Source organism: Salvia splendens, chromosome 2 (assembly GCF_004379255.2).
Source record: "Salvia splendens isolate huo1 chromosome 2, SspV2, whole genome shotgun sequence".
Classification (NCBI taxonomy): Eukaryota; Viridiplantae; Streptophyta; class Magnoliopsida; order Lamiales; family Lamiaceae; genus Salvia; species Salvia splendens.
The window spans coordinates 8488227-8502925 of record NC_056033.1 but is presented as its reverse complement, the minus strand read 5'-3'; the positions used below and the strand labels follow the sequence as shown (position 1 = coordinate 8502925).

Sequence of the window (14699 nt, the reverse complement as noted above, 5' to 3'; positions counted from 1 at the left end):
ATGAAATGTAAATACGTAAACTAGGCATGGAAATCAAGTACTCATTCTCAGATTACGTCGGACGCTTAATCCACTCCGGATCCAAGCCATCCGAACCCAACAAACAGCAAAACCAACGCCATAACTCCGATTTTCACAGATTTACTCCAATCTCAATCAATCATGAACAATCTGCAAACAAATCACAAACTCCAGCAAAACCCAACCTCCGATTCATCCAAAAAGCAGAACCATTCTTCAGATCCAAACAACAAGTATCAACAATAAATCAGAAACAACTGCAAAAATAACTAACTCCGACAATCCTAACTCGAAATCAATCGAACTCAACCACCAAACCAGAAATGAACACAATAGACATAAGCGAAAGTAAAATCTGGAATAAAACCGGAAATATTGGTTGTCAAAAGAAATCCGAGCTTCGAACAGCGAAGCTCGGCGGAATCAGTGTAAATAGCAACGGAAACGTAAATTGTTCTTCGCCCTTGAACTAGGACGGTGTTACAACCCTCGAACCATTGTCGGAAAGCTAAACGTGAACCACCAGCCAAGTGCCAACTGGAATCTCTCGCGAATTCAGAGTCAAGTGTGTGGAAAGGTGAATCGAGCAAGGAGCTGTTAGTGAGGCCTCCACCGAGAAGGTCCCTCCAGCCTGCATGCTTCTCCCTTTTATAGATGCGGACATAGCCTTCTAGAGTTTTCGTAGAAATCCCTATTCTACCCTTCAACTCCGAGGCTTCCTCCGTCTAGCAATTTTCTTCCAATTGTTCACCCTTTCGCCAGTTTCCTAGGACCATGCAAGCGTCCTCTTCTTTTCCTGGATCTGGCTAAAAACTTCACATACCTGACTTAATTCAATGCGTTAGACCCAGCAATTTCATGAAATGAACCCCTAGACCGATGCATGAAATTAGCCTTATCATTGTACAACCTTAATTATGTTTTGTTTTTATTATGTTGTTTAGAAGTTGACGTTTGAGAAAAGGTGGCTGTATTTTGTTGACTAGTTTGTCCTCATCCATTGTGTGATCGAGAATTAATTACCTGAATCCAAGAAAGGTGATGATTTAGTTGGTAGTTGTTTTTTTTTGTTTGACATGGAACTCGTCACTCCTACACGAGATATAAACCTGTTGGATGCATGCATTGAATCTGAACCATGACAGATTATTTTAAAAACCAGAAGAGTTGGATCACTGATTGATTTCATAAAAACTACTCCTAGTAGTTACCATTTATTGCAACTATTTCTTGCCATAAATTAAAATATGCTGTTTTTGATCCATGCATGTATCTTGTCACTCTCTTACTCACAACTATGTCCAAAATTTCTTTAATTAAACACAACTTTATATCAATCAGTGTGATTGTATTATATCAAGTGACGATATATTTGTTTCTATAGGGTTTGGTTTGGTTTGGTTTGGTTTGGTTTGGTTTGTTTGACGTGATATGATAAATTATACTCCCTCCGTCCCACAAGAATATGCACTCTTTCCTTTTTAGTCCGTCCCACAAGAATATGCACTTTCTTAATTTGAAAAGTTTTTTCTCTCTAATGAGGTGGTGCTCATTCTCCACTAACAATACTTTAATTACTTTTCATCTCCACTTCTCTCTTACTTTACCAATTTTACATTTAAACTCGTGCCGAACCCAAAGTGCATATTCTCTGGGGACGAAGGGAGTAACTACGCAAATGGTCTCCGAACTACGCGTTTCGTGGTTCCTGAACTTTAAATATATCATGGGTAGTCTCTGAATTAAGATGTAATCACATTTATAGTAGTAATTTTTCATTATTCATCATAATTTTGCATTAAAAATGCCCCTGAGATATGAAGGGCATTTTGGACTTTCATATTTAGGTACATGGTATGATATATTCTCTACTTCTCTTTAGTATTGAATATAATATTTTCTTATTGTTTGAGTATCTGAATTGATAATTTTCATTTAACCATATTCTCTTGAACTTTATGTCCACAATTTTTATCTCCCTGCAAAAGATTTAAAGATATTATGTCAAAAATTCATTTTGTAAATAACAATTACTCCTACTAATTAGCAACAAATTTTTGATAAACTAGTTAGCAACTCTTATTAGAGCATCAGTGGCGCGGAATTCCCAGCGGAATTCCCCGCGGAATTCCCAAAAATACCCCCTGCCACGTCATACGGATTTCCCACTGCACAGCCACGTCATAAGGACTTCCCACTGCACAGTGACGGACATCCCCAAGGACTTCCCACAATTAAAAAAACCACAAATTCACAAATTAAACAATTTTCGGAATTAAACAATTTACGGAATTAAAATTTCAACACAAATAGGGAAAAAAATTCCATTAAATAAAAAAAAAAGAAAAGTACATTTCACCAAATAAAAAAAAACATTTCAATAATTAAAATACATCAAAGACGACCCCTCCGCTGCCATACTTCTTCAATAATATCGTTCTGGAGTCGAACATGGGTTTGTATTTGGCGCATGTCGGCAAATGCACAGACTCGATCGACATCGTCATGGGGTATCCCCATGCGTACATTGCTAGTGGCCACGCCGTGGCTTGGACCCGCAGCACCAGCATCATCATTGGTCCAATCAGTCAGTGCTTCGACAATCATGTTGTGCATGATAATACATGCGTACATGATGTCGGCGATGCTGTCAACATACCACAGCCGTGTTGGACCCTTCACTACCGCCCATCGAGCCTGGAGCACACCAAATGCCCGCTCCATATCTTTGCGCGCTGCCTCCTGGAGACCCGCAAAATATATTTTCTTTTCATCTGTTGGGCATCTGATCGTCTTCACAAAGACGGGCTACATAGGGTATATCCCATCCGCCAAATAATAGCTCATATTGTGTTGGTTGTCGTTGGCGACGAAGTTGATGGCCGGACCAACGCCCATGCACTGCTAGTTGAAAAGGGGCGACGACTGGAGGACGTTGATGTCGTTGTTAGACCCGGCTACTCCAAAATAGGCATGCCAAATCCACAGCCGGTAGTCAGCTACCGCTTCAAGGATCATCGTGGGATTCTTGGCCTTGAAACCAGTAGTGTACATACCTTTCCAGGCAGCGGGGCAGTTCTTCCATTCTCAGTGCATACAATCTATGCTGCCTAACATTCCCGGAAACCCGTGCTGATTCCCGTGCATATCCAGCAGAGCCTGACAATCTTCGGGGGTAGGCCTCCGAAGATACCTATCCCCGAATATCTCCCTAACGCCCTGACAAAAATACTTCAGGCAATCGCGGGCAGTCGTCTCGCCGATGTGGAGGTACTCGTCGAACATGTCGGTCGCGCCTCCGTATGCCAGCTGCCTGATTGCGACAGTGCACTTCTGAATCGACGTGTGGCCGGGTTTACCAGCCGCATCCTCCCGCACCCTGAAATACCCGTATCATCGCTTCAAAGCGCCCACGATACGCAGAAAGAGCGGACGATGCATCCTAAACCGTCGCCGGAACAGCTTATCCCCAAACCGTGGCTCCGGCGCAAGTAATCCTCACGCAACCGAGCGTGGGCAGCGAGGTGGTCCCGGGGTATTATAGTTCGACGATGGATGAGTCGAGGTACAGCCGGTGCCAAGGCCGATTGTTCCTCCCTCTCCGCTGATTCCCGCACACGTGCATGAATCAGACGCATCATGTGTTCATAATGCCCACCACTACCACCACTACTACTACTACCACTACTACTACCACTACCACTACCACTACCAGTCATTCCGGATATAAAAAAATGTAGAGAGAGAAACTTGTTAAAACAAGTGGTGCGAATGAAATGCAGTTCAACGAGTCGTATGTATAGAAATAAAAAAAAATTAATGCAATAAACGGAAATTCCGCGCGGAAGTCCGTGGGAGTCAACGCAATGGCGGACATCCGCACTCCCGTCGGGACGGAATTCCGCGTAACGCCGCGGAACTGCGGTGTCCTCGGCGGAATTCCGTATCCGTGCATACCATGCACAATGGCGGACGTCCGCCGTGGAATTTCGGCATGCCAGTCGGAATTCCGCTGGGGGACGGGCACCATTGCTGATGCTTAGTGAAAAAAAACTAATGCAAATCCCATTAGACTACATTCGTAGTTTTAAAATAGAGTCTACTTATTCAGTTTATAGAATCGTAGTGTGTATGAAATCTATTGGGTGATCCGTGATCCCCTTCAAATCTCAGCTGACGAAGCCCAATTCACCGAATTCGCACGCTAGGGTTTTTTGGAAGAGCACAATTTTAGGTGATCCGGCCCTTTTTCTCCTCCCAATCGGACACAGCTTTATCTCCACTGCTTATTCAAGACAATAATCATCCATTTTACTCGATTTTATTGTAATTTTTCTCCGGCTAAATCGGGAAAAGCGCATTCCCATGTTGGCTGTTGGGTTTATGATCTTCACCGGTTAAGGATTTGCAAGCAAAGAATAATCGTCATTGGTAGCTAAGTAGTATTAAAACCCTTTTATGATATAGGAAATTGATAATTGGATTAGGGGGAAAACCCTTTCAGTCGAGCTGAATTTTTTACCGTTAAGTAGTTCCGAGTAATGGCTACCAGGGCAATGCTTGATGCGCTGATGAAAAATCCAAACTTTGGGAACCAAACGTTTAGCTTGGGAACCAAACGTTTAGCTCCAGAGGCCTATTCTCCGGCAGCTATGTGGGCGTTTCCTCCTCTGCCGCCGCCACTTCTTTCGCTATTGTACCTCCTTTTGCATATCGAGCTTTGTTTGGGTAAGTTGAGTTTGTATATTGTGGCTTGACAACTGCAGTACGTTTAAGGACTAAACTATTGAAATTGATGGATGATTATCGTCTTTGCTTTTATATGTTACTACAAGTACAACCCAGTAAGGATATGGGGGAAAGTTATCGATTTTTATCCAAGCTTAAGTGGAAGTAGAAGCTTGATCATTTATTTGCATACCTTGCTTGGAAGTTGTAGTACTAAATTAGTGATTTATATAGTAGAACATCAACATTGCTTCTGCTGTACCTGTATCTTTTGGAGGCGCTTAGTGTTCGGGATTAGCCTAGATAGATCAGAACGGTATAGTATAGACCGTGCTAGTGTTTCAAGGATGATTTATGTGTGAGGGTTCCATACTAAGCGAAGTTTATATAGTATTTGCATGTCTTATGAAATTGAAAAGCCTTGTGTCCAAACATTTATCTGTATCACAGTTACGTGGTATTACTCGTGGTCGATCTTATTGTTTGGCTGATATTATTAATGTATCCATGATTTTTCTCAGGGATGGCACTATGCAAATTGCCTACTGTGATGCTGGTGCAATCTTAGATGGAGATTTTAGTTCTGTTATGCAGAGCTTGATCATTTATTTGCATACCTTGCTTGGAAGTTGTAGTACTAAATTAGTGATTTATATAGTAGAACATCAACATTGCTTCTGCTGTACCTGTATCTTTTGGAGGCGCTTAGTGTTCGGGATTAGCCTAGATAGATCAGAACGGTATAGTATAGACCGTGCTAGTGTTTCAAGGATGATTTATGTGTGAGGGTTCCATACTAAGCGAAGTTTATATAGTATTTGCATGTCTTATGAAATTGAAAGGCCTTGTGTCCAAACATTTATCTGTATCACAGTTACGTGGTATTACTCGTGGTCGATCTTATTGTTTGGCTGATATTATTAATGTATCCATGATTTTTCTCAGGGATGGCACTATGCAAATTGCCTACTGTGATGCTGGTGCAATCTTAGATGAAGATTTTAGTTCTGTTATGCAGAGCCCGCAAGTTGGCTCTAGCTATGTTGATGCAGCTGTTGGTGACAATTATGGCAAAAGTTTTTCTACTGGGAATGCTTTGGTGAATGAATTAAGACACGGTTTCAAGCAGTACGATATCCAGCTGAAACCACTCTTCTCGGCATTTCATTGGAAAAATTTAGGCCTGACATCATTGAGGTCGTTTATGTTATTCTATTTGCCTCTTTTGGAACCCCGTCCACCCACAGAAGATGAAGACGATGAAGATTTTCTAGCTGAGAATCCCATAGAGCATCATGTAGATTTGGTTGAGCCATTTAAGAAATCAGTGATACAAATCATCCGTGAGGTAATAGTCTTTATTTGATATCAGTGTAAAGCTATAGGTCCATTATGGTGTCTTATCTCATTATCCTGTTAGTAATCGAGCTCTTTCTACTTTTGTTCTAGTCTAGTAATGGAATTCCATTTTAATGAAGAGGTTTAGATGTATTCTGACTCAGGGAGTGACGCACAACAATTATGCATCGTTATTAATGAACGACGCACAACCCTTATGCGTCTTTGGTTAATGACGTACAAGGGTTATGCGTCGTTCAAAGACGCATAAGAATTATGCGTCTTACCCTAATGACGCATAACCCTTATGCGTCACACTGGTAAGCATTCCCGCCTGTCACCCGGGTGACCCGGGTTCGATCCCCGGCAAAGGCGCATAATTCTTTTATAAGAGTAATATCTATTTGCCAAAAATAAATGTTTAGAATAACTCATTTTTATCAAATACTAATCACTTAAAAAATTGCGCCGTTGCCGGGGATCGAACCCGAGTCACCCGGGTGACAGGCGGAAATGCTTACCAGTGTGACGCATAAGGGTTATGCGTCACTAGGGTAAGACGCATAATTCTTATGCGTCTTTGAACGACGCATAACCCTTGTACGTCATTAACCAAAGACGCATAAGGGTTGTGCGTCGTTCATTAATAACGACGCATAACTGTTGTGCGTTACTCCCTGAGTCGGAATACAACTAAACTTCTTCATTAAAATGGAATTCCATTAACATGCATTACCCAAAAAAGAATTGTTCCGTTAGTAATCTTTTTATGAAAGATATTGTATGGTTTCTTTTTCCACCCATTATGCCATTACTAAATATCAATGAGAACGAATGCACAAAGTCTGATTTTCACCAAAACTGAATCTTTTTGGCTTCGTGGATAATATCATCAAATTGGTAGTGTTCATATGGTAAATTAACCTTTTCTCTTGTTGCTCATGTTCAGACAAGTGTGGTTACCACAAGGCGTATCCTTGAAAGACTCGCAGTTCATTATGCTTCACAACGCATAGCATGGAAACTTCTCAAGGGTATAATCTTCACTTGTTAACTTTTTTAATTACTAATTGTTAATACGTTTTTTAAACGCCTCACTTTACATATTAACCACCGTAGATGTTCCCAAGTCTGCAATTCGGAAGGCATCAAGGAAATTGCCAACTTGTACATTATGTTTCTGTGTTAGCAGAACCACCTTCAGAGGTTATATGATTAAACCCTAGGTTCTTGACTAGGCTTTCATTGGTTGAACCTAGTATCAATCTCTCTCGATTTTGCTAACACCTCTTCGTATTAACAGGACATCTCCTCGGAGATGCAGCTTCTTGGGCTGTTCAAGTTGGCCTTGATATGTATGGATTTATCTACTGTACAGCTAAATCCAAGAAAGACATTCATGAAACAACTCATATGAAAGATGAATTTAAGATCCTTGGAAAGAAGGTTTATGGTACCACTGTCCGATGCGCTGCCTCGCTCGTTTTTGCATCTGTCGGAGCTGGCATTGGTGCTACATTAATTCATCCCTCAACAGGGCAGTGGGTTGGTATGACACCATAATGATTTATGATGATAATTGACCATAATCATAAGTATGTACGCTTAATATTTATGATTCAATTTTGCAGGGTGTGCGCTTGGCGATTTAGGAGGCCCGATTATCATTGCTTTATGCTTCGAGAAACTTCGTTGGGTACTCTAAGAGCATGCGCAGCGGTGGCGTCCGTCGCCACCGCCGTCCGCGCCGCTGGCACGGACGCCATCCGCCGCCGCTGCGCTCGCGCCGCTGGCACGGCGCTGCTCGATGTATCGAGCACGTCCGTGCCAGCGGACGCACACGTGGCGCGCTCCCATTCGTCAACGGCATAGCCGTTGTGTTTAAACATTTTTTATTTTTTTTAAAAAAAATCGGTATTTAATTATAAATAATGCTAAAAAATAAAAAAAATATATATTTTCCAAATCCCAAAAATATGGCCGTTTTTCCCCGTTTTTTCTGAATTTTTTTGATTTTTTTTTATTTTTTTCCCCAAAATCATCTATAAATACACACATTCATCACTCATTTATCACATCAATTCATCTCTCATTCATCTCTCATTCATAATTTTTATACAAACTATCAACACATTCAACCTTCACTCAAAACATCAAATGGATTTCACTCATCTCATGGCGGAAGCGGAGCGCGAAAAACAAGAATACTACGAACAACATTGTGCCGCTTACGAAGCATATGTCGCGGTGAATACCCCCGCTCATCCTCCTCAACGCACTAGATCAAATCGCCGCTACATCCATCGTGACCGGGAGGGAGCCCACGAAAGGCTCGTTGCCGACTACTTTGCCGACCATCCGCGGTTTCCGGCAGATTACTTCAAGCGCCGTTTTCGCATGTCAAAGCGCTTGTTCATGCGAATTGTCAACACATTGTCCGCACGTGTTGAATACTTTCAAACAGGTGTAGATGCAGCCGGCCGACAAAGTATCACGGCGTTGCAGAAGTGTACGTGTGCCATCCGACAACTCGCTACTGGGCAAACGGCCGACATCTTCGACGAGTATTTGCATATCGGTGAGTCCACTGGAATCCTTTGTTTAAAGAATTTTTGCGAGGGCGTTCGTTCTGCTTTTGGGGATGAATTCCTTCGGGCACCCACCACCGATGATTGCCAACGGTTGCTTCGTCTTCACGAATCAGTCCATGGCTTTCCCGGAATGCTTGGCAGCATTGACTGCATGCATTGGAGGTGGAAGAATTGCCCGACTGCTTGGAGGGGGCAACACTTAAGCGGTCACAAAGGCGGCGGCCCAACACTTATCCTTGAGGCGGTCGCCGACTATGGCCTATGGATTTGGCATGCATATTTCGGCGTTGCCGGATCCAACAACGACTTGAACGTGCTCTATTCTTCACCACTCTTCAATGATGTGATGAATGGTGTAGCACCGACGATCGACTTCACCATCAACGGAAATACATACCGCATGGGTTACTATCTCGCCGATGGTATCTACCCAAGGTGGTCGACGTTCGTGAAGACGCTCCACAACCCGCACGACCCGAGACGGGTTCTTTTTGCGCAGCGTCAAGAGTCAGCGCGGAAGGACGTCGAAAGAGCCTTCGGGGTCCTTCAAGCTCGATTCAACATTGTGAAGGCCCCGGCTCGGCTGTGGTACGTGAATAATATCGCCGACATCATGTTCACGTGTATTATATTACACAACATGATTATAGCCGACGAAGGGCCGAGGGCGGCTAGCTTCTACGACGAGGGCGAAGCCGGAAGCTCAACAGCGAGGTCTCTCCCACGCCGAGGCGAGCATACGACGGTTGGCCAGAGGATCGAGACAAGACACACAATGCGCGATACTCGAATCCACAATCAACTACAAGAAGACTTAATCAACCACATGTGGGCGAAATTCGGCAACGAGTAGTGGTTTTTTTAATTTTTAATTTTTAGGATTTTAATTATGTAATGTTTAATTTTATTTGTCATTTGTAATATTTATTGTGGTTTTTAAATGAATTTTAATATTATGGAAATGTTATTGTTTAATTGAATTTTAAATTAATTGTGCTCGTCCTTACGGAAGAGCACAGTTGTGGGTGTTGTGCTCTTGCCAGAGAGCAGACATGAATAGTACCGCCCGGGCCCACAACCGTGCCGCTGGCAAGAGCACGGTTGTGGATGCTCTAAATGCTCATATCAGCGGAGAATTATACATACGCTCAGATTTTGTTAAATATCATTTTTTCTTTTAAATTGGGGGATTGTAATTGTAGAAATAATTCAGTCATAAACAATAAAAATTGATAGAATATACTACTCCTAATTTATACCCTAATCTCTTTCCCTTGCCGATGGGGAGTAATTTTATACAAAGTTACAAGACTTGTGGTAGGGCAGGCATGTGATGTCATAGTTATTCAATCTTCTTAAGGTATTGAAATATTCCATATCTCCATATTATTGTTGTAATGACATCAATGTTTGTTCACAGACAATTTTCAATGGCAACGATTACTGGGTGGAGAAGTTAATTGTGCAAAAATTTAATCTATATAAGTTCAATGCTTAGTACATTCTAACCTAGATAGCCACATTGTACAGATATTAAAACCAAATTTACAAGTTATCAGATTTTTTTCCTTTTACTTTTAGTGGAGTATGGAGTACTCAAAAGTGACCGGGACTCCTAATGGCGGATGGAGAGTTTCTCCACTTTAACTATTTATTATCATTTTTATAAAACGAATGTGCAAAAGTGACCGAGACTCCTAATGACGGACGAAGGGAGTACTATTTTTGGATAGAACCAAGACTAACTAGTGTCAGGATAAATTTATAGAAAAAACTAATTGAGTTCTGGAGGTCATTTTACCATCCAAAGTAAGACTGATAAAAAAAGTGATTACATGATTATGGTGATTGGAAGTACAGAAAAGTGTAATCACTAATTAGTAATTACTCATATCACTAAGAAATCTTTACAGCACTATTAACATAAAATTGAAACAAGAAGGTCACATGAAGTAAGCCACAACTCACAAGATTAACCATCGGTACACATTAAAACACGATGCAAGGATGGAATGTAGCAACACTGAGGCCGAATGATGAGATCAAGACAGCAAGAACTTCGAATATAGCTTAATGGATCACAGAGCTTCCGATAGAACTAGACAAAGTAGTTTTACAGTTCTTACTATGTTGCATCATCAGTTGCAATCTTCATACCTCAAAACTTAAGAAATACGGAACACATCTGCTTCCATCCTTACAATGAGATTATCTTCCTATGCAAATGCTTGGCTTCTCCATCATGATCATGGAAAATAAGGGTCAGGACTCCAACTAAACATAGAACTGATCCTACAAGAAGCTTGTCATAGCGCTCGGCCCAGTGGAACTTGATCTGACTTGCACCATAGAATGAGAGGGCCACTAGAGACGTCATTACAGTTATTGTGCTGCAATGCAACATCATACCATGTTAAGGTTGCATGCATTTGTTTTAGAGTATTTTGGTGGATAGCAGGTATATTTCTAACTAAGATTCACTGTGTGCTCCTGTATCTACAAAATATAATCCAGAAAGAGGTACACTCCAGTGCATCAACCCTACTTAAGTCTTACTTGGAGATTAATAAACCCTTATCAGAGATTGATGATCCCTAATGGATTAAATTTGGATGGATTCACACAAGTTTTTTGTCATTTGCGAAAAGTACAAGAGAGGTACCTTTTTCCATCCAAACCAGAAAACTATCCACATGCAACCTCACATACTTGGATGGCAGGCTTTTCGCTAAAACTATTAACAAGCTGATATGATTTTTATCAGCCTGAAGCTCTTCTGACCAAGAAGAGTCGAAACTTAAACCACAAAGCTTGCGTCATAAACTATACATTGGTCAAACAGATCAAATAACTAAGTCATTTAATCTCTTTTAAGGTACAAATTGCAGATAAAAGGAAAGAGAACGACACAGTAGGAAGATTCATAAGCATGAACCAAAACGCCTGAAATTTTTACAATGAATTATAACCACAATCCACAAACAAATATGTTAAGTTAATACTTCCTCCGTCCCACATAAAGTGACTCATTTTCCTCTTTGGGACATCCCACTTAAAGTGATACATTTCCTTAAATGGAAAGGCAATCACCTCTACTTTATTCTCTCTCCACTCAACTCACAAAACAACACTACATAAAATCATGTGCCGAAAAGGAAATGCTTCGCCTTATGCGGGACCGAGGGGGTATATTATTTGAGAAACAATCAATTGAAGTATTGAACTACCCGTAGTTGCTGCTGGATGTAAAACTTGTGGTTAACTGATTATATAAACATTTGGCAAGATAGAAAAGGCAAAAGCTAGAAACCAAACACCTATTCGGTACCTGAATAATAGGACTATAATAGCAAGCACCATCAAAGAGGATGAGTTTCCGACAGCAAGAAATACTGGAAGAGTGGTTGCACAGGGAGACAATGCAGGGGCAAGAACAAGACTGGCAAAAGCCATTTTTTCCATAGGTTGATTGTGGGAATGGCTATGACCACCCTTTCCAATTAGAAACAACGCAATATAACCACCACCAAGAAAAATAAGTAACAACGATGCAAGTTTATGCACAGTTTCCTCTCCGGCTATAGTGTTTGTTATGGTGATTGCTGTTATGCCAAGCAGTGAAGTGGATAGGACATGCAATACTGCTCCAAATGCAGCTGCAAACCGACAAACAATTAGCGCTCACCACCATTGTAATCACTAGAAAATGGTGCACACTGGTAGAAAAAGTAACTGAGATGTATTACTTGACTTTGCAAGGACCTAAAGCCCGGAGATAAACCGAAAGCCAGCCAAATACTAAAAAGTAACCAATTTAAGATTGCAAAGTCAGTAAGTAGGTAACGGACCGTATTCTATTACTTACAAAATAAGTAAGAAGAGATGGTATAAGAACAAGAGATGTCTCTTTAGTTTACAACACAACCATTTCATTTATCAAGAAATGCGGTATTACTAAATTTAAGTTCAATTAAATTTAAGCAAAAAATTAAGGGTACATCAATTCTTAACTGGAGCAGATGCAGTACATCCAGCAGTACCAAAGAGTGCCTCTTAAATTTGTGCATACGAATATCATCAAACTAGTAGTGCCTGACCAGAAAGTTTTTCGATGGGTTTCGGACATTTTAGGAGAATTTCAGTAGGGGTATATATATGTCCAGCCATCCAAGAAAGTGGCGTAAATCCTAATTAAGGGCCAAGGGATTTAGTTTATATTCTTCCAAGACTATAATTCAACCAGATCACATAATACAGTTACATTGAAACATGGTATACTACGCGGCAGTAGTTAATAACAATGTACTAACAAAATGTTAAAACCATGTTGGCTTGACAAACAACACTAAAACTGCTTCACACACGTCCACTATGCCATTTCTTAACCCTGAACATCCTCAACTTTGACTACCCAAAATTATCCCATATTAAAGCTAAATTAGAGTAGCAAAATTATGAGATTAATTTAACAAATTCAGCTCACACAATCAAAATCAGAACCGAGAAAATCACGAGCCTTACAGTTCCCCTTTCCCCCTAGTAAATGACTTACTAACGAGAAGAGTTCGAGAAAGCGTCCATTTCTGAGCGCGGCCGACAATAGAAAACGGGAGCCAGTGAGTGGGGATGAAGGAGTGCAGCAACGAGACGGTGGCTATGCCGCCGATAGTCGACAATTCCTCCGCCGTAATTCCACCCTCCATTTTCCTACCGTCTGCACCCTTTACCCTTGGATTACAAAATTCAATGAACTCTGCAGGGAGATCAGATACATGAACAGAGAGAAAATGCGTTCCGTTTATTGTCACGTCATCTCAGTTTACATTAAACTCAAATTTATACTCATTTTAATATAATATAAAATAAAAATAAATAATTTTTATTTAAAAAATGATTATTTAACTATCACATCAAATATATTTTTACTTCAATTATTTACACTAATTTAAATTGATTCTCTATATTATGCTTTTTTTACTTATAAAAAAAATGAAAAATTAGTTTTGGTTTAATGTAAACCTAAAAATAAAATTGTTTTTTAGCATCATTGGAGCGATTTTCTATTCAATTTTAGATTTTAGTGTACCATTTGGCTTGCACACGGTTCAGGAACTGCCGGTTCATGATTTTCTATTCCATTTTAGATTTTAGTGTACCATTTGGCTTGCACACGGTTCATGAAATGCATGAACCGGAACTGGCCCGCCTAGGGTCCCGGCGGTTCCGGTTCAAAAAACCAGCGGTTCAAGCGCCGGTTCAAAACCGCCCGGAACCGTCGGTTCGACGGTTCGGTCAATTTTTTTTTTTGCATTTTTCAATTAAATTACGACTCCAACGTGTAATATTTATTCAACTTAAAATTAAATTACATTTCACTTTCGAAAGTTGTATCATCATATACAGTGTTCCCCTTTTTCGTAGGTGAGTTTTGGTGACGAGACAACTATTTTGTTTTGCATTAATTGTATTTGTTTATGCATGAAATGTGCGTAAATAAAATTCAAAAAAGTACGATGAAAATTGCAATTTTATTGAAATTACACATTTACAAGTTACAACAATTACAAATCGAAAAATTTAAATACAAGTTACAACAATTACAACTTTACAAGTTATAACAATTACAAATCGAGACTACTAGTCAACAAGGAAGCTAATTAAAAATGACAAATAAGGAGTTGTGGGATGTGTGATAGAGTTGCCACACTGCTCCTCAACAAGTGACGCGATAGGGTGTCCAACATTGTCCCGACGTCTGAAATTGAACCAAAAGAGCAAAGTAAGGAGGTGTTGGCGCCGTGACGAGCCAACATAAATTTGGGGACATAGATGGTTGCATCTCAGATAGAGGGACTCGACGGTGATTCGGCCACGACGATGCTGCTCGCTCTCGACGATGAACACCGAACCTCAAGGGCAGACGGCGATGGAACTCGCCCTGTCTGGGGGAGCCGCTCGACGGTGAGCTGTGAAGGCAGACATCGGAAAGGCCCAAGGGCTTGAGTAGGCGAAGCGGTGAGC

General features: G+C 40.8%; 2 protein-coding genes across 6 annotated transcripts; one reads left to right on the top strand and one right to left on the bottom strand.

The window, feature by feature from the left end:
• Nucleotides 1-4129: 4129 nt before the first annotated feature.
• On the top strand, nucleotides 4130-9910 carry LOC121761223. 5 transcript variants are annotated; one of them, XM_042156851.1, is made up of 7 exons: nucleotides 4130-4749; nucleotides 5271-6097; nucleotides 7037-7121; nucleotides 7207-7293; nucleotides 7391-7636; nucleotides 7719-7786; nucleotides 9789-9910. In XM_042156851.1, exons 2-7 carry the CDS (start codon nucleotides 5528-5530, stop codon nucleotides 9792-9794), a joined length of 1062 nt encoding a protein of 353 aa, XP_042012785.1. In that variant the 5' UTR covers nucleotides 4130-4749; nucleotides 5271-5527; the 3' UTR covers nucleotides 9795-9910. The 5 variants fall into 5 exon arrangements, with proteins under 5 accessions (XP_042012785.1, XP_042012813.1, XP_042012805.1 ...); XM_042156879.1 differs by lacking the exon at nucleotides 9789-9910 and having other exon boundaries at nucleotides 5695-6097; nucleotides 7719-7903; XM_042156867.1 differs by lacking the exon at nucleotides 9789-9910 and having other exon boundaries at nucleotides 4140-4255; nucleotides 7719-7903.
• Nucleotides 9911-10533: 623 nt separating this feature from the next.
• On the bottom strand, nucleotides 10534-13480 carry LOC121760609. The gene is made up of 3 exons (XM_042156251.1): nucleotides 13231-13480; nucleotides 12007-12334; nucleotides 10534-11068 (listed from the first exon to the last, which is right to left on the bottom strand). Exons 1-3 carry the CDS (start codon nucleotides 13379-13381, stop codon nucleotides 10876-10878), a joined length of 672 nt encoding a protein of 223 aa, XP_042012185.1. The 5' UTR covers nucleotides 13382-13480; the 3' UTR covers nucleotides 10534-10875.
• Between the last annotated feature and the right edge of the window lie 1219 nt (nucleotides 13481-14699).